Source organism: Talpa occidentalis, unplaced genomic scaffold (assembly GCF_014898055.3).
Source record: "Talpa occidentalis isolate TD23 unplaced genomic scaffold, MPIMG_talOcc4v2.1 talOcc4.6, whole genome shotgun sequence".
NCBI lineage: Eukaryota > Metazoa > Chordata > Mammalia > Eulipotyphla > Talpidae > Talpa > Talpa occidentalis.
Genome location: NW_023604972.1, coordinates 686,749 through 712,197, shown reverse-complemented (window position 1 = coordinate 712,197; position 25,449 = coordinate 686,749). Strand labels below are relative to the sequence as shown.

The following is a 25,449-nucleotide window of genomic DNA, read 5'->3' as shown; positions in this document are numbered from 1 at the left end:
CGTGGAGGGCCCGCTCCGCGCGCGGCCCCGCGAGACGGCCAGGCCCCGCGAGGGCCGGCGGGTGGCTGTGGCCTCCGGCGAGCCGGGGTCAGATGTGCCCTGCTCCTTCGTCTAGAACAAGCCTCCCTGCCCCCCGGCCCCCAGGGGCACTAACAGTGCCCGTCCCCGGCCCTAGCAGGGTCCCATTGGGGTTTGGGGCTGTGGGTGCCTTGAGTTCAGCTCCCAAAGCGACTTGGGCATAGACTTGGCAACCAGGAGAGAGAGCTGGGCTTGATCCCAGGCCACAACCTTCATTTCCGGCCCTTGGCCGTGAGAAGTTCTCCGTTTCCTTTTTTTTAAAAAAAAAAAACAAAACAAAACTGCCAGTTGCAGAACTATGCTTTTTATTTTTTAAGATGTGTTTATGCATACAAGAACTGGGGTACAGGCCAGACATGTGGCAAGTAAGAAGATACACCCGAGACAGAGTGGGGAGCAGAACAGGCAGACTGACGGAAATACACTGCTGAGGGGACCCGTGGGGAGACAGGAGAGGTCTGCCGCGCCCTGTGGGTAGCTTCCTGGTCAGGGCTGTGGACAGCTTCAGGGGTTGTGTCTTAACCCCTTGCGCCATCAGGGAGGCCCTCCCTGTTTCCTTAGGAGGTCTTGAAGATTGAGTCATGTATGGGAAGTGAGCAGGTGGGACCAGAATATTAATGTTGTCTTGCGTTTATGAGCTACCTCTGAGTTTGATATCTGTCATCGGAAGGGGCCTCGTGAGGACCAGGTAAACCCAACCCTGTTTCATTTGATTTTAAGTTGAAAGACAGAAAATTGTTGAAAGTTGAAAGAAAATTTTCCAAATTTTGTGATTTTACTTGGGACATTAAACAAAACTTACTAGTTTAAGAAAAATGCACTTAAGGGCCTCCCCGGTGGCGCAGCGGTTGAGCGCTGGGTTGCGAAGCTGCCCGCGGCCTCTGCGGCTCCAGTTCGATCCCCGGCTGCTCCCCGGCCACCGGAGGAGGGTCCCACCTGGCGCGCAGACCTCTCCTGCCGCCCGCTGCTCCCCTCAGCAGTGTCCTTCGGTCCTTCTGCCTGCTCTGCTCCCCGCTCTGGCTCTGGTGAATTCTTTCGCCCTCCCGCGCTTCTGACTGTACCCAGTGCTTGTATAAATAAATAAATAAATCTTTATTAAAAAAAAAAAAAGATAGTTAAAAAGTACCAGATTTGGTGCCTCCCTAGTGGCGCAAGTGGTTACGCACCGCAATGTGAAGCTGTCCGCAGCCTCTGCAGCGCCGGTTCAAACCCAGCTGGCCAGCGAGGGTCCCGCATGGCGCAGCAGACCTCTCCTGTCCACGCCCGCTGCTCCCCTCAGTGTATTTCACTCAGTCTGCCTATTCTGCTCCCCGCTCTGTCTCTGGTGAATCCTCTCACCCCCCCCCCACATCTCTGGCCTGTACCCCAGCTGCTGTATGCATAAATAAATCTTTAAAGAAAAAAGGACCAGATTTATATGATTAACTTGTATTAAGGAACTTAAATGTCACAACCTAAGGAAACGCGAGTGTTTTCCTTTCTGTAATGTTAATGTATTCAGGACATGAAACACCTGCTCAAAGCTCCTGAAGGGCTCCGGAAGGCCTCTGCCCACTGCAGCCGACTCTGCACTCTGTCGGCATGCTCGGCTCCCTCACTAATTGTGCCCCTTGATTGTCTCCTGCTTGAGGAAAGGCGGGCACCTGGTGCTCCCAGAGCCCACAGCCAAATGCAGACCCCTAGACCTCACGCCATAACCTGGATTGCTGCAGGGCCTGATAATCTACTTTTTACCTACCCGCAAAGACAGAACCCCTGTCCAGATGAGCCTCGGATACTGTTGGTGAGGCTCTCCCCGCCACGCTGCTGCAGAAAGCACCCTTGACCAATTGTCCAGCCCAGTGGCCCATGGAGACTCAGCAGTCAGCAGCAGCTGCACCTTCTCTCACCTGGCTGGTCCTCTCCAAGGGCAGCTTGGTTCTCTCATGCAGGGAGGGAGCAGCCGAGATCCACAGGGTGAATCGCCTCATCAGTTGTTGCTTCAGGACTTTAAACAAATGCATTTATATTGTGCAGGGACCCATAAGGCGGTTGAGGTTCTGGTCCTGGCTGGCCTCACACATCGGGGTCTGCTGCTTTGCTGCCTATTGGGGGCTGATGGTGGCCTCCAATGGCTCTCCACCCGGTGGCCCGGCAGGGTTCCAGGCCACTGGAGACTGCAGCTGGAACTGGTACCTGGCCACCACTGCACCCTTCTGGCCAAAGGAAGTCAGCCAGGTTGGGGAGAAGGGGGAGACGCTGGTTTTCGATAGGCGGTCACAAGGCCAGGGCCGCGGACACCGGGACACCTTCGCCATCCACACGGCCTGCCCTGCGGCCCTGGGTCAGGCACTGGCTTAGGCCTACTCAAGGAGCAGAGGCCCCATGCTCTCAAGGGGGCTGCAAGCAGCTGCCCAGTTCACAAGGGCACCTAGGGGCCTTGCGACACCTGTCTAATAGGGAAGAGGCTGCTGGGACACAGCTGCAGGCACTGGCACAGCCAGAGCCACGCACAGCAGGTGGGCGGGACGGTGAAGATGCTGCGTGCTCTTCCCCTGATGTGAGGCAGGGCTCCTGGGTGAGGCTCGTCCTGAAGTCCTCCCTACCTTTGGGTCCTTGGTTTGGGAGCTAAAATATCCCTTTTGAAGCCCTGAGTGGCCCTAAGGGGCTCTGGATGGACTATCAATGTATGTCCTCAATAGTAAATGAAATGGCTTTGAACCAAACGACACCGCTACGGGAGACGCCATGTTTATTTCTTTAAGTGTAAATCTGCTCCCACTCTCAGGCGGGACATTCCTTCCCGCCGCCTGGGTAGTGGGGAGGTTCCTGGTCTGACAGCGTTCAGAATATTGGGGGAGAACTCTGGTCGTTCGTCTGTTCCTGTCCCTGGAGAGGCCCACCCTCATCTAAAGGCGCCCGGCGCCCGGCCTCCCAGGGAGCCAAGCTGCATGTGGGTGCAGGGGAGCCCTCTCCTGCGCACCTATTTGTGTGGCCCTTTCCAGCCCACCCCGTGGGCCGGCCACACTCTCCTGGGAGCTGAGCACATTGTTCCTGGCCGCTGGCCTTGAGGACGCCGACCTCCAGAGCCCAGGCTGCCTCCACCCCTGCGGGGCTCAGCCCCCACCTCCCCCCACCCCCCACCTCCCCCACCCCCCACCCCCCCAGCCCCCCCCCCCGCCCCCCCCCACCTCCCCACCTCCCCCCACCCCCCACCCCCGCCCTGGGCGGGCTGACACCTGGGAGCCCCCACCCTGTTCCTAGGCTGCTGCTGGAGACAGGGGGGGGGGCGCTCCGAAGGCACCGGCTTGGCGACCCCCCGCGGTGCGGGGGGCCCGGAGGCCTCGGGGTAGGATGGGGGGGCGGCCCCCACCCCGTCCCGGTGCTGAGCCCGCCACCACGCGGGGCTCGAGAAGGGCCCGGCGGACGGTCTCCGGGGTCCCTGGCGTAGAGTCGCCCCCCCGCCCTGGGGGCGCCCCGGAGGCCGCAGACTTCCCGGTGCGGGGCGCCTCCTGGACGGGCCTGCGCCGGGGAGGCCGGACGGCGCGCGCGGAAGACAGGACGCGGGACACGCTTCGCCTCCGGACGAAAGGCAGGCACTGTTGGCGGCGGCTCCCGCGCCAGGCCGAGCGCCCCGCCCAGGGCGGGTGGGGACCCCGGGCCGGGCGGGCGCGGGGGGGGCGCGCGGGGGGCGGCCGCGCTCAGGACGCCTCCGGGCGGGGCGCGCACCCGCGGGCCGAGCCTCCCGCCCGCCTCGCCCGCAGCCGGCGCTCGCGGCTGCGCTCCAGCTCCTGCCAGTGCCGCGCCTCCTGCTGCGCCTGCGGGCCGGGCGGGCGGGGTGCGGGGCGGGGGGTGGGCGCGGGCCCTGCCCCGCCCCGCCCCGCCGGGCCCCCACGCCCCCCGCCCCGCCCCGCCCCGCCCCGCCCCGCCGGGCCCCCCGCCCCGCCCCGCCCCGCCCCGCCCCGCCCCGCCCCGCCCCGCTCACCCGCGTCCTGGGGCGCGCGGCCCGCAGCCCGGGCACCGGCATCGGGGCCTCCTGCGCGCGCCGCTCGGCCGCCCGCTCCGCCACCCGGCGCCGCAGCTCCCGCACGCGCTCGTCCTGCGCGGGCGCCCCCGGGGCCGCGCCCCCCGCCTTCCTCTGCTCCCACCTGCGGGCGCAGCGGGCGCTGAGCCGCCGGGCGCGGGGCCGTCCGGCCGCCCCGTCCGGGAACGTGCCCCGGGCGGGGCTGCGCGCGCCGGGGCGTCGAGGGGGCGCCCCGCGCCGGCGCGGCCTCCCCCCCACCCCGGGCGGAGGGCGGGTTTGGCCCCGAGGTCTCCCAACACCGAGCGGGGCCCCCGCGGGGGCGTCTGTCAGGCTGAGGCCGGTGGCAGCGGGGGGTGAGGCGCCCCTGCCCGGCCCGCGGGGCCCCCTCTCCTGCCGGCCGGCCCTGCGCCCCAACCCCCAGTGGCGCCCCCCGCGGACGGCCCCAGGGCCTGTGTGCCGCCTCGGGGGCAGGGTCGTCTTTTCAGAGGAAGCACCCCCAAGTGTTTAGGGGTGCAGCACCTGATGCCAGGTAGGTGAAACGCTCAGCAAAGGTCACACCAGGCCCAGACTCGAGGTGACTGCACCCCACTCACGGTGTCAGAGCCTCACTGCCCTTTGACCTTTTCCACATGCTGGAAACTTGTCTGAGATGGTCGGCATGGGGGGGCGGGGGCTTACGGGGGTGCCCTGGGCAGCAGTTGGGGGTGGAGGAGAACCCATGCAGGAGGGCGCAAAGGCAGTTCCCCCTCCCGGGCCCCCCAGGCTCTGACCTGAGGGCCGCGGCCCTCCCCATGGCCGAGCGGCACAGGGAGATCTGCTGCACCACATCCTGCAGCTCCTGGCTCTTGGCGCGCTTGCCCCGGACGATCTGGTCCCGCTTCTCCTCTTCCTGGAGCCGCTGAGCCTCCCTGAGCAGGGCCAGCCGCTCCCGCAGCTCCACCAAGGACATCTCCCCCTCCAGGCCGTACCCCGGGGTCTGCAGGGAGGCGGGAGGCCCAGGCTGGAAGCCCGGCCCACCCCAGCCCCTGGCCTTCCTCTCACATCCAAGGAGACCTGCCTCCCTCGCTCTGGGGCAGGGCCCAGCCCCAGGCAGGAAGGCTCCCTGCGGCAGGCAGGCAGGCCGCCCACCTGCGTCAGGTCCACGAGCTTGCCCTTGCGCAGGGGCTGTGTCTCCAGGGCCCGCAGCTGGGAGATGCGCTTATAGCGCTGCCGCTGCTCCTCTCTGGCCGCCTCCGCACCGCGCTGCTGCAGCTCCCGGCTCTCCTCCAGCACCTCCTGAACTTGGGGGCCAGGCCGGGTGCTGAGGGGGGAGCGCCTAGGCGGGTGCTGTGCTGAGGACCACCCCGGGTGGGCCTGCGCACCCCGCCATCCCTGGGCCAGGGCTCGGGACCCGCATACCAATTTGCTGCCGGTCCTTCAGAAGCTTCATCTGAGCCACCTTGATGTTCTTCTGCGCCTCCATCACCTGCTCCACCAGCTCCTTCATGGCCCTTTTCTCCTGCAGGCACCTCTCAGCATGCTGCTGCATCCGTCCTGCGGTCTGCTCGGACACAGCACCTGCCATCAGCAGCGCTGCAGCCTGGGGCCTGGGCAGACCAGGCGTCCAGGCCCCGCCCGCCCCTGGGGTGGACTCCACCCGAGCGAGTCATCAGGCCCCTGGCCCCGGGAAGTGGCCTGCTGGGGAGGTCCACCTGAGTCCTCCCTTCCTGTGGTCCGGGGGTGGGCCTGGACCCATGCAGCCCCTCCTCAGAGCTCATAAGGCCCAGGTGTGCCCCAGAGACTTGTGGGCCTTCCAGCTGGCTCTGGGGCCAGACTCCAGGCAGAGGCAAGGGCGTGCTGCCAGGCGGGTACCCTGCGGCCTGTGTGGGACACACCAGCCTGAGGGCCGCCAGAGACAGGCTCTCCTCGGCCATGCCCGGACGGCCGCCGTGCTCTCCGGGCAGGCGAGGCGCAGCCCTGCACAGCGGCCGGGTCTGTCCGTCCTCTCACTTGGGCACCTCCGCAGAGAAGTGCCGCTGTGGTGGAGGAGGTCGCCGAGCCCGGTCGGGAAGGCTCCAGAGGCCCAGGGCAGTGCCATGGAGGCCCGCATCCCCCTCAAGGACACGCTGTTTGTCGGGTGGGCGGGTGGCTCCTGCCTATGGGCCGCTGGCCGCCTGCTCAGGACTCACAGCTGCTGGCTGGCTGCGCCTCTTTCCGGGTGTGATCCTCTGGCGCTGCTTTCCTCCCAACTTTGCACTGCCCAAACTTGGGGAGAAATTCGTTTTCGCCGACCGTCCACCTGATGCAGCGGTCAGCTCCGAGGGGGGCTGCTCCCAGCAGGGCGCTGGCCAAACTGGATGCGCCCGGGCACGAGGCCATGGCGACGGCCAGAATGTGTGGGCAGGCGTCGCGCGCGGGCCATGGCTGGGGGGGTGGCGCCTGCCCCAGGGGCACGTCTCTGCGAGGAGCCCGGTAGCCCCACAAGCGCCATGGATGGAATTAAGTGAAGAAAGCGTGCCGGGGCCTCTGCACCAGGCAGTGCGGACCCACACTCTGGTGATCCGAGGGGAGACACAGGCCCTGCCGTCCCTCCGCGAGGCCAGGGCGCCGGACCTGTCCCAGCTGAGAGGACCCGGGCGGCCCAGAGCCTCGTGCCTCTCAAAAGCAGCACTGCTTGCTCCCGGGGGTGGGGGGGGCAGCCTCTAGTGCAGGAGGAGCCCCGCGAGTAAAGACAGAGTCTCAGCCCCATGGGGGTCGCCGCGGCCGAGGCTCAGGGCCGCCCCTTGCTCATGAAAACCGCCTGTCCTCCAGGAGCCGGGCGGACAGCTGGGCCCCCAGGCAGGAGCCGCCAGGTGAGGACAGAGGGCGCCGCGGGTGGCCGAGGGACGTGGCCGGCTCCGAAACAAAGATGCTCTGTGCAGCAAGGAGGCGCTCAGCAGGGGAAGGCACCTGCCGGCCCAAGCACCACCCTCCCGCTGGGCGCCCAGCTGAAAAGTGACCAAAGGCCCGACAGGCACTTTTCAAAAAGAGGAACACAGATCAGCAGCGGCTGGGCGAGGCGGGATGCCACCACCGTCCGGGAAGTGCACAAACATCAAGGCCCTAAGGAGATGCCTCCCCCGCCCCCGTTAAAACAATCATCAAAAGATAAAAAGGCAGAAGAGCAAGGGGGGGGCGCAGGTTGTGGAGACCAGGCACACTGGCGGGGCATAAAGTGGGCGGGGGGGTGGGGGGGTGGTGAAAAGGAGTCGCCACAGGGCAGCGACCACACTCCCGGCTAGGGAGCTGCCCACAGGGCGCAGCAGACCCTCCTGTCTCGCTGCTGCCCCCTCAGCAGTGTGTGCTCAATGGATCTGCCTGTTCTGCTCCCCACTCTGTCTCTGGGGAATCCTCTAACCTCCCACGCCTCTGGCCTGCACCCCAGCTCTTCTACACAAAAAGAAAAAAATAAGAATGAAAAATGCTTTAAGAGAAAAAAAGAACGTAAGCACCGAAGGACCAATGGTGGGACTTCTCTGCAAACTATTTTCCAGATTGTTCTGACCGCGCTTTTTTAAGAAGGTGAACTGAAAAGGAAGGGAAACTGCACCCGAAAATCAAGCACAAATCAATACAGGCAAGTCTGTCAAAGTGGCTCTGGTGCGGGTGGGGCAGGCCCTTGGCGCCGTGTCCATGGCAACAGCACGTTGGGCCACGCAGGCCCCGAGGACGCCCAGACCCTCGTGGGGGAGGACACGGTGTCCGCGTGGCAGCCTGCTAGAAGCTCCCGCCAGACCCGCTCGTCCTTAGTGTGTGGCTGTGGGGGCCCACTGACCCTGCTGGAGGTGGACAGTCCACGCAGGCCAGGGGCCCCCGACGGCGCCAGACCTGGACGGGTGGGGCCTGCAGCCCTGGCATCTGGGCCTCGGGAGGAGACGCCCGGCAGCCTACCCAGGGCGGGAGCGAGGCCGGTGAGCCCGGCTCACCTCCTCCTTCTTCCGGTCTGCCTTCTGCTTGTTCTCCCGTGCCAGGTGCTGCCGGGCCAGCGCGGCCTCCTCATGGCTAAGCTTCCCCTGCAGCCTCCGACACTCGCCAGCCACCAGCTGCTCCTCCCGGTCCTTGGCTTGCATCCTCTTCTGCCACAGGAGGAACTCGGAGAAGTCCCCGGCCCCGTCCACCAGCTTGTCGACCCTGGCAAGAGGCCAGGCACGTGGCGTCCGGCGCTGGGGCCCTGGGGCAGCGTCCTCACAGGCCTGGGCTGCTCTTCAGCCAACAGCAGCCACGGCCCATGGCCCACCTGCCCCTCCTGCATGCCCACCGTTCAGCCTCACCTTCCCAGCCTCCCTTCAGCCCCTGTCCACCATTCCTCTGTCCATCTGTCTGTCCACCATGCCCAGGCCCACTCATCTGTCCATCGACCATCCCTCCACCCACCTAGCTGTCCATCCCTCCGTCCATCCTCTCATCCATCTGGCCAGCCACACAGCCCAGCTCCCGGGATCTGCGAGCGCAGGGGTCTGCAGCCCTGGCAGACCAGGGAGGGCGGCCCGGGGCTTGTTGGTGGGCCGGGTTTCTGCTGAGCCGCCTCCTCCCCAGTCCACCTCCCTGGCTGAGCCAGGTCCCGCCGCTGGCTGCTGAGGCCCCAGCCTGCAGGGTCACCTCCTGGCCCCGGGGACTCCCAGCTGGCGGGCCCCTCCCTCACGCTCCTGCAGAGCGCCCACCTCTGCAGCTCTCTCTCCACCTGCCGCTGGTACAGGGCCCCTTCGCGCAGGATGGCAGCAGTGTTCAGCTTGACCTGGACAGCGTCAGGCTGTGGGCAGAGGGGCTGGCTATGTTGGGTGGGGCTTGGCCCTCCCCCCAGGGTGAGGCCTTCCTCTGATCCCCTAGCTCCTCCCAGCCCCCAGGGCACACCCCCACTCCACAGAAAGTCTGGGAGCTGGGTGTCCCGGGAGAAGGGCCTGGAACCAGCACCGCCCCCAGGTCAGGAGCCCCTCACCCTGAAGAAGGTCAGCTTCGGCGTCCTGCGGATTCGGGGTGGGAGTCGGAGCTGTGGCTCCTTGGAGTCCTGTGGGAGTCAGGGCCTGGCATCCGTGCCCCTAGGTGCCCCCTGCCCCTAGGTGACCCAGTGCCCCGCCAACTCCAGCTGCCCTCCGCCTGCTCACGCCTGCCCGTCCTGCACACAGCCAGGCAGCACCTCTGTCCCCATGTCCCCCGGGGCCTGGCAGGGCAGGCCAGGGCAGGTGCCCAGTTCCCAGCCACTGAGGCCCGACCGTGTGCTCAGGGCCCGTCTCCTCGCTGGCCCCGGGGCTGGCCCCTGACAGTCCCTGGGCAGCTCCCTTAGTCATCTGGCCCTGCCCAGCCTCCTGTGGCACTGCGGGGCCCCAGGGTGGGCACCACAGGCCACAGTGAGGGGAGCAGCGGAGAAAGGCCCTCCCCAGGCACGCTAAGGCCGCCACGCCCGGGCCTGGCAGGCTGGCAGGCTTGGCCCAGCTCCTCCCTGGGCGAGGGGCCTCGGACTCCCCCTCACTTTGCTGTTCTCTGTAGCAAACGCACTTGAGTTTTTTCCCACAGAAACACTAAATGCTCAGCGTGGATGACCTGGCAGCCCCCAGAGGTGCCCAGACACCAGGGGCGGTGCAGGGGCTGACCTGCTGCCCGGGACACACCCACCAGGCCCCACCCCGCCCCGGGGGGGGGGCAGTCAGCGGCTCTTTGTGCCCCACGAGCAGTTGGGGCACTTTCCATGACGTGGACCGCTGGCCCCTGGCAACCGACGGGCCAGGGTGCTCCGGGTGGGGGGCAATACCTGCTCGGGGGGCACCCCGCGGGCCCTGGGCACTGCACAGCGCAGCTCCTCCACGTTCGCCTGCAGCAGCAGCTCCTGTGACCAACGAGCGTCACCACCGCGTGCCCCAGAGTGGCTGCCCCTCCCCTCACCCCCGCCCCGGGGGTCTCCGGCAGGACAGGCTTGGGACCGGCCCTCACCTCAGCCTTCCGGCGATTATACCGCCTGGTCATCTCCAGCAGCCGCTGCTCTTTGGGTGGCTGGTAGGTGCTCCTGGGCACCTGGGGAGGGGGAGGAGGTAGGCACCGGCTCACTTTGGAGGGTGTGCACCTGCGGGGCTGGACTGAGTTCCCATGCTGGGAGAGGCAGGGCCTCGAGGCCCCGGGCTTCCTTGGGCCTGCTGGCTGCTGGTGGGCAGCTGGGAGCGGTGGGGAAGGCGGGCAAGCAGGCAGGTGGCTGAACACAGCCCCAGGCCCCCTAGGCACTGAGGGACAGGCAGAGGACACTGGCTGGGTGGGGGGGGGGTGGCTGACAGGAGGCGCAGGGGAGAGGCTATGGACCCGAGTCCCCCCCTCCGAAGGCCCCAGCCTTTGCACTTTTGGGGCGGGGAGGGCGCTGCCCCAGGCCCTTTGCACAGGCTTTGTTCTCCAGAAGGCCCCCCCAGGCCCCTGGCTTACTTGCTCAAGTCTCCCAGTTCCACCCCATGGTGCTTCCCCGGGGGGCCTTTCCTGGTCTCGTCATCCAGAACCGCGACTTCCAAAGCTGCGTGCTCTGCCCTGAACTCGCTGCTCCTCTCAGCGCTGCCCCCAGTGTGCGCACTGTACTGACCCTGCTTTCTAGCCGAGTCCCCCGGTGGGGCGCACGCTCCACAAGCCTGTGTCTGGCCCACGCATGGCCCCCATAGCTACTTGTTGAAGGAGTGGATGAGTGACTCGAGTGCAACCTTAACCCAGGGTCCCAGGTGTGGAGCAGGCCAGGGTGGGGAAGGAATGAGCCTGTGGGTCCAGCACAGCCTCTGTGGCCCCAGGGAAGGTGACTGTACACCAATATCTCATGACCCATGAGGCACACAGCTGTGGAGCAGGGCTGGGCATGGTGAGGGGCCAGGGAGAGGCCAGGCATGGAGGCAGGTGCAACGAGCAGGAGGGCCTGAGACAGAGGGCTGGGATAGAAATATAAGGGGCTGCTCAGCTCCAAGGCCCCTGATCACCCATCCATCCACCATCTATCATCCAACCACCATCCATTCAGCCACCATTCATCCATCCATCCATCCACCATCCATCATCCATCATCCATCCATCCATCCATCCATCCATCCATCCATCATCCATCCATCATCCCCATCCATCCACCATCCATGCATCCACCATCCATCCATCCATCATCCACCATCCATCCACCATCCATCATCCATCATCCATCCATCCATCCATCCATCCACCATCCATCCATCCATCATCCATCCATCATCCCCATCCATCCACCATCCATGCATCCACCATCCATCCACCATCCATGCATCCACCATCCATCCATCCATTCATGCATCCACCATCCAGCCATCATCCATCCATCCACCATCCATGCATCCACCATCCATCCATCCATCCATGCATCCACCATCCATCCATCCATTCATGCATCCACCATCCAGCCATCATCCATCCATCCACCATCCATGCATCCACCATCCATCCATCCATCATCCACCCATCATCCATCCATCCATCCACCATCCATCCATCCACCATCCATCCATCATCCATCCATCCATCCACCATCCATCCATCATCCATCCATCCATCCATCATCCATCCACCATCCATCCATCCACCATCCATCCATCCATCCATCATCCATTCATCATTCATCCATCCATCCATCCACCATCCATCCATCCACCATCCATTCATCATCCACCATCCATCCATCATCCACCATCCACCATCCATCCATCATCAGTCCATTCATCATCTGTCTGTCCATCTTCCCATCTCTTCATTCATCTGATCATCCATCCACATACCAGCCACTACCCATCACCATCCATCCATCCCCCCACAGATTCAGCGATCTACCCAGCCATCATCCATGTCCGTCCATCCGTCCATCCATGCATTATCCATCATCACTCACTCATCCACCCAGCAGGTACTGGGGGAGGCTGCACTGAGTCAGGGCTGTGACGGGCACCAGACAGACAGGCCAGGTGAAGAAGAACAGTAACGAAGAGACCACCAAGGGCGCAACAGCCGTGCTCTCTATTGATGCCATGAAGAAGAGGCGCCGAAGTCAATGCGGAGGAGGCCGAAGGGCCTAATACCGGTGAGAGGGTCACAGGTAGGGGCTCGGGGGAGGGAGGTAGCGAAAGACTGGAAGGATGACAGGAGTGGGACCTGATGACAGGAGTGGCCCTGGGACCTGATGACAGGAGTGGCCCTGGGACCTCCCCGTGCCATCCCTGCCCTTCTGCTCAGCCCTTAGTCCTGCTGGGGAATCGGGCAAGTTCTGGGAAGCTGGGTCCACTGCTGGCGCTCAGGGCACGGTGGGTGAGTCACAGAGCAGCAGAGCTGGAGCCCTGATCAGACTGTGCCTGAAACCCATCCTGCTGCGGCCACAAGAGCCCCCAGTCTCGCGCCCAACCTAGACGGAGCTGCGTTTTCCTGTTCCCTGTAAGGTGACGTGCCGACTGTAAGGGCGCGGGAAGGAGCCGGCTGCAGGCAGACAGGATGAGCGTGTGGAGGCTGGGGGGGCAGGTGGCGAGACTGGGCTCCCACAAACAGACGCTATCGTCACCACCCCGCTGGGGCGCACGGGACAGTCCCTGGGATGAGCGCTCGCCCGCTGGGGGGGCAGGAGGGGCACGAGGACCGGGGTTCAGCAGGGGGGTGGGCGGGGCTGCCTACTGCTCCGGGCCTGGTCCAGCACGGCCACGGCCCGGGAGAGCCCGCCCCACTGGCCGCCAGGGCCCACCATCCTGCCTGGCGGCCGGTGTCCTGTGGACGCAGCACTTACTGGTCTTGGCTTGGCCACCTCGGGAACTGGCTCCGGCATGGGAACGGCCCGGGGCCTGGGGGCAGTCAGGTTGAACTCCTTGGGCTCTGTGACCTTGGCTTTGGCCTTTGAAAGAGGGGCTTGATGGGTCAAGAGCCCTTCCAGCTGCCTGATGAGCTCCTGGACCTCTGGCTGCCATCTTGAAGGCAAAGGGGGAGAGCGGCAGAGGGTCACTTCCCAAGCAGGCCCGGCAAGGACGGTTGAAGCCCCCAAGTGCTTGGGCCCCTGGCTGGGGGCGTCAGAGGACCCGACCGCCACTCTCCACCAGGGTTTGCTGCCCTGCAGGCACTGCCCCCCGCCCTGGAGAGCCACACAGCCCCTGTGCCGGTAAGGAAGCTGACCAGATTCCCGCCCCAGGAGCCTTCGGGCTCTGAGGGGAGGGGCTGGCACCGGGAAGGGAGGCTCCTGGAGCTGGGCGGCTACGCAGGCCGCTTGGGGGGGGTGTGCGGTGGGGGTGCGGGCTGGGGGCAGGGGGGCCTTGCGGGCTGCCCCAGGCCCAGGTCTTCCTGGGCACCCTGGGCACACAGCCCAGTCGCTCGCCTCGCCAGTGTCCCCTCCTGCTGGAAGGAGCCCCATTCCCAGCCCAAGGGCCACGGGCCTGGGGGGGGGGGCATGTCCAGGGACAAGGGAGTGGGGTGCTCGGGAGGGCCGGTGGGGAAGGAGGCTGGGAGGTCAGTGATGGGGCCAGTTCCAGCCGAGGTTGGACCGGGAGCCAGGGGACCCCACCACCAGACCGAGCAGCATCCCGAGGCTGAGGCCACCCCTGGCCCACTCCCCTCGACTGGGGCCCGCAGGTGCACTCCCCCGGGCAGGGCTGGGCAGGGCGTCCCCCGCCCCTTTGGCGGCACCCCTGCCCTTTGGTGTGGGGCTGGCTGAGACGGGCCTTCCCGCGGGAGGGGCAGCGCTGAGGGATGCCCACTGCCCAGGCCCAGGCCTCCTCCCCACAGCAGGGGTTCTACCTTCTCGGGGCCTCGGGGCCCCTCACTGCAGGCACAGAGAAGCCTGCTAGTGCCAGGGTGTCCATCTGCCCCTGGGAAGAGGAGGCCCCCCATCCTATCAGGAGGAGGAGAACTGGGAGCGGCAGCACCCCGACCCCCGGGGCCCATCCTGGAGGCTGAGGGCTGGACCTGGCCCCTGTGCTGCTCCTCCTGCCCGAGGTCCCAGCCTGCACCAGCGACACCAGCGTTTGCCCCCCGCCGCCCCTGCGAGGGAAGGCCCAGGAAGGCAGCTTTGGGGTGACAAGTCCGGGAGAGGTGTCCCGGGGGTCTGGGCCTGGGGCCCAGGAGCTGCCCGTCCCGCTGCCTCCCCCGTGGACCCCTGGCGCAGCAAGGGGGCCGGCGGGCCTGCATCTGCCAGCCTGGGGGGGCGCAGCCTGGCCCACCTCATCAGGGGGTTGATCCAGGTCTCCCTCACGTGGGCCGAGTCGTAGATGCGGCTCCACTCGTCCTTGATCCACGTGCACAGGTGCAAGGGGTTGAAGAAAAACCTGAGGAACTGAGGGAGGAGCTGGCGCCTCAGGCCTGGACCCCACCCAGCAGGGTGAAGCCTGGCCCACCGGGGGAGCTGGCCCCAGGGGCGCTCAGAAGCCGCAGCTGGGGTGGGAGGCGGTGACACCCTCAGCAGGCAGGGGCCAGAGCAGAGGGGCCCCCTGCCAGGCTGGGCACCAGGCTGGGAGCAACAGCACCCCGGGGCCTCCTCCATGGCGCTGGGCACGCGGGGCGCCCGCCCACAGGCACATCCATCCCCTTGGGGACCCAGGCTCCAGCCAGCTCCGGGACAGATGGGAAGGAGTCTGTGCCCACCCCGCCCTCCGGCACCCCCAGGAGGGTCTCCAGTGTCCACCACGCCCTCGTCCAGGCAGCCAGGGCAGTGCGGCCTGTGGGCTGGGAGGCGACCTGTCGCCCCAAGCAGGTGGCTGGCCCCGCCCAGGGACTGAGGCCGTGCCCAGGGGGTGGCGCAGACCCGGCCTGGCATCTCCGCACTGGGGGGTCTGCGTGGGCCTCATCCGCGACTCTTCTCCCAGAGGCCCCGGGGAGGTGCGCCCAGGCGGGAGGCGTGGGCGGGGCTGCGCTGGCCGGCACCCTGGGCATCTGTCCTGGGCCTGTCCGGGACCCCTGCAGCTGACCCAGGGCCAGCCCAGTGCCAGGTGACACGGGCCCGGCTCCAGCCGCCCTGGAGAACCCACGAGGACGGGCAGCAGCAGCACCTGAGGGCGGGCGCCTGGGCGGCGGGAAAGGCTGCGGGGTCTGCTGCTCTGCCAGCAACACGCGGGCTTGGGGGACGCGGCTGCGCGGGCACCGGCCGGCACGGGCCAGCTCCACGCACATGGGAAGACGCGTCCCGAGGCCGGAGCGTGGCCTGGCCTGGCCTGGTGCCTTTAACCCTCCCTGCGGGGGGCCCAGGAGCCTTGGGGTGATGCCCCATGCCTGGTCCCAGGCGGTTCTCTGTTCACCCGCAGCGTGACTCCAGGCAGGTCGCCTGTTGTCTCCAGGGGGTGAGCGGCCGGTAGGGGCGACCTCCCGGGGTTGCGAGGATAAAGCCAGAAGGGCCCCAGCAAGGGCCTGGCCCGCAGCAAGGCGCGGGGCGCAGCCCTGGGGGCATCCCGGGAGAAGATGTCCCTGGAGGGCAGGGGTGCGGGGTGGGGGGCAGCCCAGCGGCCAGATTGCCAATCCCAGGACCAGCCAGCGCGGGACACGCTCCCTGGCCGCCGCTTGGAGGGAGGAGGCTGCAGGGAGCCCAGGGACCCCAGAGTGCTCCGGAGGCCGTCGCTGCGCAGAGGTCCCGTCCAGACCAGCAAGTGACCTGGGCCGATCACCACCCAGGGGACCGCGCAGAAGGGGAGTGAGATTTCCCTGGGGGCAAAGAGCTCAGACCGGGGCTGGGGGGCAGCCTTGGGGGGGACGCCCTGGGGGGCAGCGGCGGGGGCTCACCGTGCACACTTTGTTCAGGGGCTGGGACTTGATGATGTCGCAGAAGAGCCGAAAGCCCAGCTCCTCCATCTGGAAGGCCGCCAGGTAGCAGATCACTGAGGGGTGGGCAGAGGCGGCTCAGAGGGGGCGCGGGTTCCCCCCAGGCCCCCATGTTCGGCTGGGCTCGGCAGGCTCAGCCGGGCTGACGACGTGTGTGAGGCGCACACGGGGTGTCACGGGGTCGCTTTGCAGACACACTGGTGCCTCCTGGGCTGAGTGAACCCCGACCCCAGCCTGCGCCTTCCGGGGGCCAGTGGCCTCAGTGCTGGATCCTCAGTGGCCCGGCCGGGGGGCCCCTGAGGCAGGGCCTGTGCCATCCCTGACAAGAAACCTCAGTGCAGCTCCCCGCCCCCACCCTACAGCCCCCCAGGGACTGGCCCCGAGCTCTCTGGTAAACCCCCCACCTATTTTTTAATAAACTCGCTGGCTTTTGCTTGCCTCAACTGACGATGTAGGCCAGGGGCACTGCAGCCCTGGCCACCCTGCCGGGACAACTCCCAGGCGGGCAGCCGGCCAGGCACTCAGGACAGCCCATCCCGACACCACCCGGGCCCGCCCCAGGGGCCAGGGACCCGGCAGGCATGGTCCCACACGCAGGCCCTCCGGCCTCGGGGCCACGCAGCCCGGCCGCCCCGCCCACCCACAGCATGGGGTGGCTGGGGGTTGAGCGAGAAAGGGACTTTTCCTGAAAGCCCCCCAACAAAAGTGCCTGGAAAAGTGGAGCCGGCCTTGGCCTAGAGCTGGGGTGCCAGGGCTGGGGCACGCTGGGGCCCGGGAAGCCCTGGGCGGGACACGCCGCGGGCTGGTGCCTACCCTGGAAGAGGCTGTGGTCAGCCCACAGGAAGGGCCGGCCGTCCCGCACATAGAAGGCGTCCACCACCACGGTCAGTAGCTTCCGGTACTGCAGACACCCCGACAGCACCTCCAGGATGAACGCCTGTTTCTGGGGGTCCAGAGTCTGGAAGGGAACCAGGGCCGGGGAGAGGGCGGTGGCCTCCAGGTGTGGGTGCTGGGGGCCCTCAAGCCTGGGGCCAGGCACCTCATGGTGGCTGGGGACCCCGGAGCGGGCAGCCGAGCCCAGGGCCCTCCGACCCAGTGGGACCGCCCATCCCCCACAGTCCCATGGGCCGCTGCCTGGGGCCACCAGGTGGGGGCAGGAGTCCTCCCCAGGGCCCTGAGATGAGGGGGGCGGGCGGGGGGGGCAGGGGTGGACGGGCCAGGACTGGTTTGGGAAGGGGCAGCTCTGGAGATGACAGCGCTGACACCGTGTGCCTGCGCCTCCTGCCATGAGCCGGGCACTTAAACGGGGGAAGTGCCACCCCACACCAGGAGCAGAAATGCCAGAGGAAGAGAAGAAAGCCGGTGAGCGGTGAGCGGTGGGTGAGCGCACCAGCCCACCAGCCGGTCTGGGAGGTAGAGCCCCTCCCTCCCCCCCCCAGGAGACCCTGCCTGGGAGCCTTAGGGGGCTGTGCCCGGGGTGTCAGACAAGCTGGGAGTGGGCTCAGGGCCTCGCACCTCTAGCCCGCACCCCAGTTCTTGTATTCTTAAATAAAGATAAACAAAAAATAGAAACAACTATGCCTTTATTGTAAGTTCTTTGCTTATTTATTTTGCATAAAAAGAGGTGCAGGCCAGAGGTGCTGGGGGCAGGGGGTGGTGAGCAGGTTCCCCAGAGACAGGTGGGGAGCAGGGCAGGCGGGTGGCCTGAAAGCCACTGCTGAGGGGGCAGCGGGCACCGGGCAGGTCTGCTGGCCCCGCGGCTCAGCCCCCGGCGGGATCATCTCAGGCTGCGGCGGTGACAGCCGGAGACTCAACTCCCAGGCCCCGGCGCGGCCCCGTGCTGCGCTTATTTATTTATTTTTTGGCTCAAATCTCTTGCTCTGTGGCCTCTCCTGTTTCTGCTGAAGGGAGCAGCCCTGGCGAGGGAACCCTGGGACCCTGGGCTTCGAGGTCTCGGCCCACCGCGGCCCCTGCCCCGTGTCCCCCCCGGGGTCGGGAGCCCGGCGCACCCCGGGCCTGGCTCTCCGGCTCTCCCGGGAGAGGCGGGCGTGTGGGCGCGAGGGGCAGCCGCCGGGAAGGCCCAGGGGCTGCCCGGACACGGAGCCTGCGGCCGCCCTGCAGCGGGGCCGGACACCGGGCCCCCTCGGGTCGCAGCCCCCCCCCCCGCCGTGAACCCCGGCTTCAGAGCCGAACGCGGGCCGAGCCCCGGTGCCGGGGGCTGCGCCCGGAAGGCGGCCGCTGCTGCTCCCGGGGCCGCCTCCGCCGGCCTCTCGGCCCTGCCCCAGCGTCCGGGCCTCCCGCGCGCCGCCGCCGGCCGCCGGGACTCCACGCCCAGGCCGGACCCACCCGTCCCCCCGCGAGCGTCCGGGGGCCGCGGCTTCACGGCGCGGGGGGGGGGGGGGGGCGCCCGGCGCAGCTCCCGCACCCCCGCCCGCGGCCGCCGGACCCGACTGCGCCCCCGCAGGGTCCTCTCGGCGCCCGCCCCGGCGCCCGCCCGCGCCGCCCGCGGAACAGGGTCAGCCTCAGGGCCCGGCCACCACCCCGGCCGTCCAGCGCGGCCAGGGGTCCCCAGCCCCAGGGTCCGAGCTGCCACGGCCCCGCCCACGGCCCGGCCCCGCCCACGGCCAGGACCCCGCCCACTGCCAGGGCCCCGCCCCCGGTCAGGACCCGCCCGCACCAGACCACGCCCACACCAGACCCCGCCCACGACAGGACCCGCCCACATGAGACCCCGCCCACGGCCAGGCCCCGCCCCCGATCAGGACCCGCCCACACCAGACCCCGCCCACGACAGGACCCGCCCACACGAGACCCCGCCCACGGTCAGGACCCGCCCTCGATCAGGACCCCGCCCACGGCAGGCCCCGCCCACAACCAGGCCCCGCCCTCAATAGGGACCCCGCCCACATGAGACCCCACCCACGACCAGGACCCCGCCCACGGCAGGCCCCGCCCAGGCCAGGCCCCGCCCTCGATCAGGACCCCGCCCACAGCCAGGCCCCGCCCACTGTCAGACCCAGCCCACGACCAGGACTCTGCCCAAGGCCATGGCCACGTGCGCGCCCTGGGGAAGGTCAGCCGGGCTGCACAGGCGCCCCTCCGCTCCGCGCCCACCCCGCATTGCGCAGCAGCTCCGGGCGCCGCGCAGCACCCACAGGAGGCTCTGCTGGAACAGACCCCGCAGCCCGGCGGCGGAAACACCAGGAAGGCCTGTGTGGAGGCTGGACGTCCGCGATAGCGGCGTCGCCAGCTGCTTCCTGCCCGGGGCGGGAGGGCTTGCCCCAGCTTCCCTGCAGCTGCCCGCAGGCGCCGTCGCCCAGCTCCGCGGCCACCAGACACACCCTCGGGGTCTCTGTCCTGTGTCCCTCCTCTCGTGAGGCCCACTCTGAATCAAGAATGGTCTCATCCCCAGGCTTGCAGCCTAATCACACCAACAAAGGTGCTGTTTCCTAGCCAGGTAAGGCCGGTGCGGTGTTAGGACCTCAAATGCCCTGGGGCCCAGGTGACCCCACAACCCCCCCACCCCCAGGCTCCACAGCAGTCCCTGGCTCTGCGGATGTCTTCTTGGCCCAGGAGTCGGCGTGCAGCCAGCAGGTCCCCCTGTGCCCGCGAGGACGTGATCTGAGCTACGCGTTTCTCTCGAAAGGTGGCCTGAGGGGCCTTCTTGGGGGCAGGAGTGCCCCGAGACCACGAGGGGCTCTCCCAGTCTCCCCAGCTGGGTGGCAACAGGGTGGCCCGAGGAAGGCAGCTGCTGGGAGCGCACCTGACACTGCGGCGGGCCGGGCGCCTACCTGCAGGGAGCTGGCCGCGGCCTCCAGGAACTGCTCCGGGCTGTCCTTGCTGGCCTTGAACTTGCCAAGCTGCTCCCTCACGGCGTCCAGGCACCTCCCATAGTAGGCCATCTTCCTGGGCCGGACCCTGAAAACCAAGGTCACAGGTCACACCCCATCGGCCTCCGACTGCCCGAGGAGGGTGGCAGGAGCACCACAGACCCTCAGCAACACCCACAGGATGTCCACTGGGGTCCTCGCTTGGTAGCGAGTGTTGGCTGGAAGGGGGATAACCCCAACTCCTGCACTGCTGCCTCTGCAGCCCGGGGACCCAGGCAGCAGTGGAGAGCCCACCCTGGAGCCCCCAGCCCCCACGGAGGCACCCAGACTGTGCCCGCGTGCCCTGAGGGCCCACAGCTGTGTGTGGGCAGGGAGACCTCTGGGAGGGCCCAGGCCAGGGGGAGGAACCTCGTGGGCGGGTCTCTGAGCACTCTTGGGGGCCAGCAGGGGATGGGTGAGGGTCCTAGACAGGCCCCGTCCAGACGGGGAGCGGCTATAGGTTGGCGCAAGGAGAACCCTTGGATCAGCAGGCCCAACAACCCTCCATTTCAAAGACCCAGAGAGGATGTATGTCCAGCAAGTCTCCAGTGAGTGGCCAGGACTTGTACGGACACTGAGCGTCCTGGAAGCACACCAGCTGGAAGAGACCCGCGTGTCCAGAGGGCCTCTCTGGGAGCAGCGGCTGGGGCTCCGTGATCCCACTCTCATGACAGCAGGTGGCCTCCGAGGGCAGCCAGGCCCATGGGGACCCTCCGGCCCCCCAGCAGCCCCGGACTCCCCAGGCCACAGCGCACAGTGACCTGGGCCCTCGAGGGGAGGGCGCACACGCGCAGCCTCCAGGCCAGAGGGCAGGCCTGGGGTGGAGGGCAGGTGCCGGGACGCTCCCTCCGAAGCAGAGGCCAGGGGAGGAGGCCAGGCCAGGGAGGGGGCTAGCACTGGCCCCGCAGGACACCCTCACTGCCCAGGGCCGCTCGGCCTAGTGGGGCAGACACCTGGTGGCCGTCCCCATGTCTAGAGGCCAGCGAGCCAGCCTCCCGTGCCTTCCTGAGGGTCCCGCTGGCCCTGGTGATCAGGGACGAGTGTCCTGGTGTAGGTGAGCCAGAGGGATGCCCGCATGGCCCGCAGGGCTACGACGCCCTGGACACGCCGCCTGGATTGCGGGGGATGGCGCCAGGACCCAGGGTTTTGGCCTGAGCCTCGATGGATGGGGCTGGGAAGGGGGTGCCACCCTCTGGGGAGGGGAGGCTGGGGGAGGCGTGGTTCCAGGTCAGGGGGTCTGCAGCCTTCCTCTCAGTGCCCCAGGTTCCGCTGCTGTGAGACCGTGGGGACCTCCTCAGTGTGTCTCACCCCTGCGGCCTGGGGCCTTGCTCCGCTCTCCCCTTCTGAACCTCCAAGGCTCCCTGCTCTCCTCTCCTGGTGAGCTTCTAGGCATCCCGCAACGCCCCACGCAACCCCCCTCACCTGTGAGGCCTTCCTTCTTCCGCCACCTCCGTGCGCCCTCCATGCCTCCACCAGGCCGCTGTGAGCACCGGGTGGCCGGCCCCATGGGGGCGCGGGCCCCGCCCCAGCCCACGACCAGCGGGAGTGCAGATGGAGGTGCGGGAGAGGGCGCGGGCCCTAAGGCGCTCGCGGCTTTCACGCAGCGCGGACTCGGGAGACCACGTGCCCGCGCCCGCAGGCCCCGGGTGCGGCCAAGCTCGACTGGAGCGGCTCCCTGGGCGAGGACAAATCCCGTGGCGGGCACCGGGGGTGGGGGCGGGAGCCCGGGAGCAGGCTGGGTTTCAAGGCCTTCCACGCGCCCTCTGCCTGATACCAGGCGGCAGCGTTTCAGGCGTGACCGGGTCCAGTGGTGCCCATGTCCACTCAGTCAAGGGGGCGACGACAGCACATCGGGGCCCAAGGGCGGCTCAGCCTCGTCACAGGCCAGGTGCAGAGGCCGGTTGCTAAGGAGCCGTCTCCCGCCCTTCTGTCCCCCCGCAGCCACGCGGGGGCTCTCCGAGGACGGCCCTGCCTTCTGCTCCGGTCTGCCTGGAGGAAGAGGCCGCCTGTGCTGACGGGCCGTGAGCGGGGAAGGCGGGCCCCCCTCCCCTCCCAGCCGAGGGGAAGCAGTGGAGGAACTGGGGGGGTGCTGCGGGGAGAGAGCGGGGACCCTGTAAGCCCCGCTGGGCGTGCATGTCCCTCCCCAGACGCTGGGTTCCCTCCTGGGGCCGCGCCCTGATGGTGGGCGTCGGGAAGGGACACTGGGGTCCTAGAGTCCCCTGGAGATTAACCCATGAATTCGGCCCCATCCTCCGGGGGGGAACAGTGCGACGCTCACGCAGCCCCGGTGCAGGCTTTCAGCACCTCGGCTTCTTGCAGGGGTGTGAACCCGCCTGCAGGAGAAGCGGGCCTCCATTCCCACGCTGACTGCTCCTTCCACACTGACTGTCGCTCCACCAACCCAGCGGGACTTGCCTGCCTCGCATGTAAGGAAACGAAAGGCGGGCCGGGCAGCACGTCTCTTGGAAAATCCTTTCTAGACGGAAATGAGAGCGCGCGAGGAGGCTAACATTCCACCCGACACGAGGCAGCCCGGGCGCTCGGCCCCCACAGCGCCCGCATCTGCACGGATCCCGAAAGTGGGTTCATTAAAGTAGATCCTTCTTCTGGCTTTTCACTCCGATTAAAGCCAGTCTCCAAGGATTTCTGCCGAGTCACACGCAGTGGCTGGTGATTCCAGGACAGCCCCGGAGGCAGGCTTGGCTCCGGGGAGCCATCTCTCAGCCCGGCTCTTCCTCTCCGCCTGAGTCACAGGCTGTGACTTCCAGCTGGGCCTGCTGCTGCGCCGAAAGGCGACGTTTCTGGCCTCCCAGCAGCCGGGCTTGCTGAGAAGGGTGAGACGTCTGAAGTCTCCCAGAAAGGGAGGGGCATGTCTCTCTTCCCGCTTCCACTCTTCTGGTGGACTCGGGAGGTGATGGCGGGAAACCAGGCAGCCACCCTGCACTGAGAGGAACTGCGGCAGGACTGTCAGAAGAGCAGTCCACAAGAGCCCGTGTTCCCGACGGCTCTCGAGTTGCCCATCTCCCAGGATTGCCTGCCTTGAACCTCTTTTATGGACTTAAGAATAATCTTGCCTGCAGGGATCACTAGGACATTGGGATTTCTTGTCATATGCAGAGGAACCCAACCCTGACTGACCCACCCCTTCCTGAGCACAGCCTGGACCAGCGCAGGCACTGGAGTTGGGCCAGGACCCGCGGAGAACACTCCAAGTGTCTGCCCCAAGCTCTCGTGTTGGCAACGATGGTTGAGAAAGGAACTGTTACAGGGCAGCCCCGATACAAAACGGGGTGCCTGACTGTGGGTCCTCACCCGCGTGCTTAAAAGGACTTACCAATACTCTACTGCAGGCGCACGCGAAAGGTTCATAAAGGGTTTATTCACAAGGGAAGGGGAGATGAGGAAATGCACAGCTCAGGGAAAGAAGTGGGAGACAAAGTTTTAAACGCGTCCTCCCCGATCCGCCGATCGATCTGGAATCCCAAATGGTGCTCTGAGAGCCGGCCGCGAGCAGGGAGCCTTGAAGCCAGGAGGCGAGCGAGAGAGTGACCCCCCCAAGGCCCACGTGTTTGGTTTTTATACCCAACCTGGCTGCTTAACTCCACCCTCAGGTCCCAGCCACCTTCCCTCTGGTGGTGACGGGATTTGTCTTTCCCGAAGTCCTGATGGCTTTGGTCTGGAGTGGGGGTGGCGTCCACAAAGCCTGCATGGGATTAGCTCAGGACAGCCTCTCCCCCTAACAGAACTGGCTGTCTGGGGGAGCCTGAAAATGCAGTTTTGAGGGGATCTGTTAGACTTTAAAGTGGTGAACAATAGGAGATGGGCTGAAGTCCCAGGTTGAGGCTGGAGGTGTAAGTTTTGGAAAGGCCAGGAGAAAGTGTTGTGTCTCTAAAACCATGCATTGCAGGGCCTTCCCGGTGGCGCAAGGGGTTAAGACGCAGCCTAGGAAGCTGTCCGCAGCCTCTGTAGCACCAGTTCGATCCCCAGCCGGCCAGGGAGCTGCCCACATGGCTCAGCAGACCTCTCCTGACTCGCCTGCAGCTCCCTTCGCAGTGTATTTCAGTCAGTCTGCCTGTTCTGCTCCCCACTCTGTCTCTGGTGGATCCGCTCAACCCCTGCATCTGTGACCTGTACCCCAGCTCTTGTATGCATAAATAAATAAATCTTAAAGAAAATAAATAAAACCATGCGTTGCAGGGAATCGCTCCGGGAGGTTGATGCCCAGGTGAGTGGCCTCTGCTGGGCAGGTGAGGACAGTGTGTCCAGGAGCGGAGCAGCGGCCATTGGAGTGAGAGATGGGGCTGGACTCAAGGTCAAGGTCAAGGCTGACTTTGATAAGGAGCCTCCGGGGTGAGGTTGGGTGACTGGGACTTAGAGCCGGGGAAACGCAGATCAAAGGCGCGGCGAGGGGCTAACACGCCCCGTGAGGATGGCCTGTGTCAAAAAGGCCAGCAAGAGCAAGTGTTGGCGAGGGCATGGGGAAAAGCAGCCCGTGCCACCGCCGGTGGGATGTAGACGGGTCCAGCCCCTGTGGAGGTCAGTATGGAGAAGACCAAACCAACCAACCCAGAGATACCACGTGGCCTGGCAATCCATTCGCAGGTATTTGCCCAAAGAACGTGGGAACACTGACATGGAGATGTCTGCACACCTGTGTTCACGGCGGCCTCCCCCACAGCGGCCAGGTGTGGGGCCGACCAGCGTCCAGTCCAGGTGACTGGATGAGGAAATCCTGGAAGATAAACTTGATGGGATCCTGCTGGGCTACTCAAAACGATGGAACAGTGCCTTCGGGGACGGCGAGTGCATGTGGGGGGGCGATGCTGAGGGCAGGAAGTCTACAGGTGCAGTGCGTAGCTGGGAGCCACGAGTGACACGGGGGCACCTCTCGGGAATGAGATCTACTCCCCCAACTGCAGTCAGGTTTACCCGACAACTGCAAAAGAGAAGCGCTGTTTGGACGGTTCCAGAGAGAACCGGTGGAAAGCGTGGAGACCAGAGGCAGCTCAGGGGCTTGCTTTTTAGGGAGCAGTGTCTGGGGTGGCTCGCGGCCGGGAAGCAGCTGGCGCCTGCACACCCGCTTTGCCTGTTGGACCTCGGGCCGGCAGTGGTAACGGGAGCGCAGAAGCGACCTTGGCAAGGGAGGGTTCCTTCCCGGCCGCGCTGGGGAGGGGCGCAGGCCTGGGGGGCCCCGGCGCGGGGCGCGCTCACGGGGGCCCCTGCCGCAGCCATGTTCGCGGCCAGGGGCGGGGGCCAGAGCGCGCGCCCCGTCCCCGTCTGGCGTGCCCCAACAGCTTCTCAGGTTCCGGGGACTTTTTATGGATGCGAATTGGGGCACCCCTGGGGAGCTAGTGACTAGGGAGAAGGGGCTTTAAAAAGCGTCGCTTACAACGCGCCAAAAGCGCCTCGACGCCCATCGAGGAGCGCGGGCAGAGCGGGAGGGGCCCGGGGCGGCGCAGCCGGAGGCGGCAGGGAGAGGACAGGCCGCCCGCGCCCGCGCCCGCCGGCCCGCCCCTCGTACCTGTCGGCGGCTCCGCGGCGCTCCCGGCACCTCCACCCGCCAGCGGGACGAGGGGCGCAGGGAGTCGCAGTCGGCGCGCAGGGGTGCCGTTTGGGCGTCGTCACCTAGCAACCGGAGGCTCGCGCCGGCGCTGTCGGTGGGGAGACTACGAGCCCCAGAATGCACAGCGCCCTCGGCGCGGCTGGGCACGCGGCTCCAGGGCCCCGCTG

General features: G+C 66.8%; 1 protein-coding gene across 1 annotated transcript; it reads right to left on the bottom strand.

Annotated features, from left to right (window-relative positions):
- Nucleotides 1-3,758: 3,758 nt before the first annotated feature.
- CFAP99 (cilia and flagella associated protein 99) lies at nucleotides 3,759-25,286 on the bottom strand. Its single transcript, XM_037530525.2, has 16 exons — nucleotides 25,241-25,286; nucleotides 19,642-19,768; nucleotides 16,664-16,808; nucleotides 15,812-15,906; nucleotides 14,263-14,375; nucleotides 12,843-13,020; nucleotides 10,025-10,105; nucleotides 9,846-9,920; nucleotides 9,036-9,104; nucleotides 8,761-8,849; nucleotides 8,026-8,230; nucleotides 5,480-5,621; nucleotides 5,210-5,361; nucleotides 4,852-5,057; nucleotides 4,043-4,205; nucleotides 3,759-3,875 (listed from the first exon to the last, which is right to left on the bottom strand). The coding sequence occupies exons 2-16, from the start codon at nucleotides 19,750-19,752 to the stop codon at nucleotides 3,759-3,761; spliced, it is 1,941 nt and encodes a 646-aa protein (XP_037386422.1). The 5' UTR covers nucleotides 19,753-19,768; nucleotides 25,241-25,286.
- Between the last annotated feature and the right edge of the window lie 163 nt (nucleotides 25,287-25,449).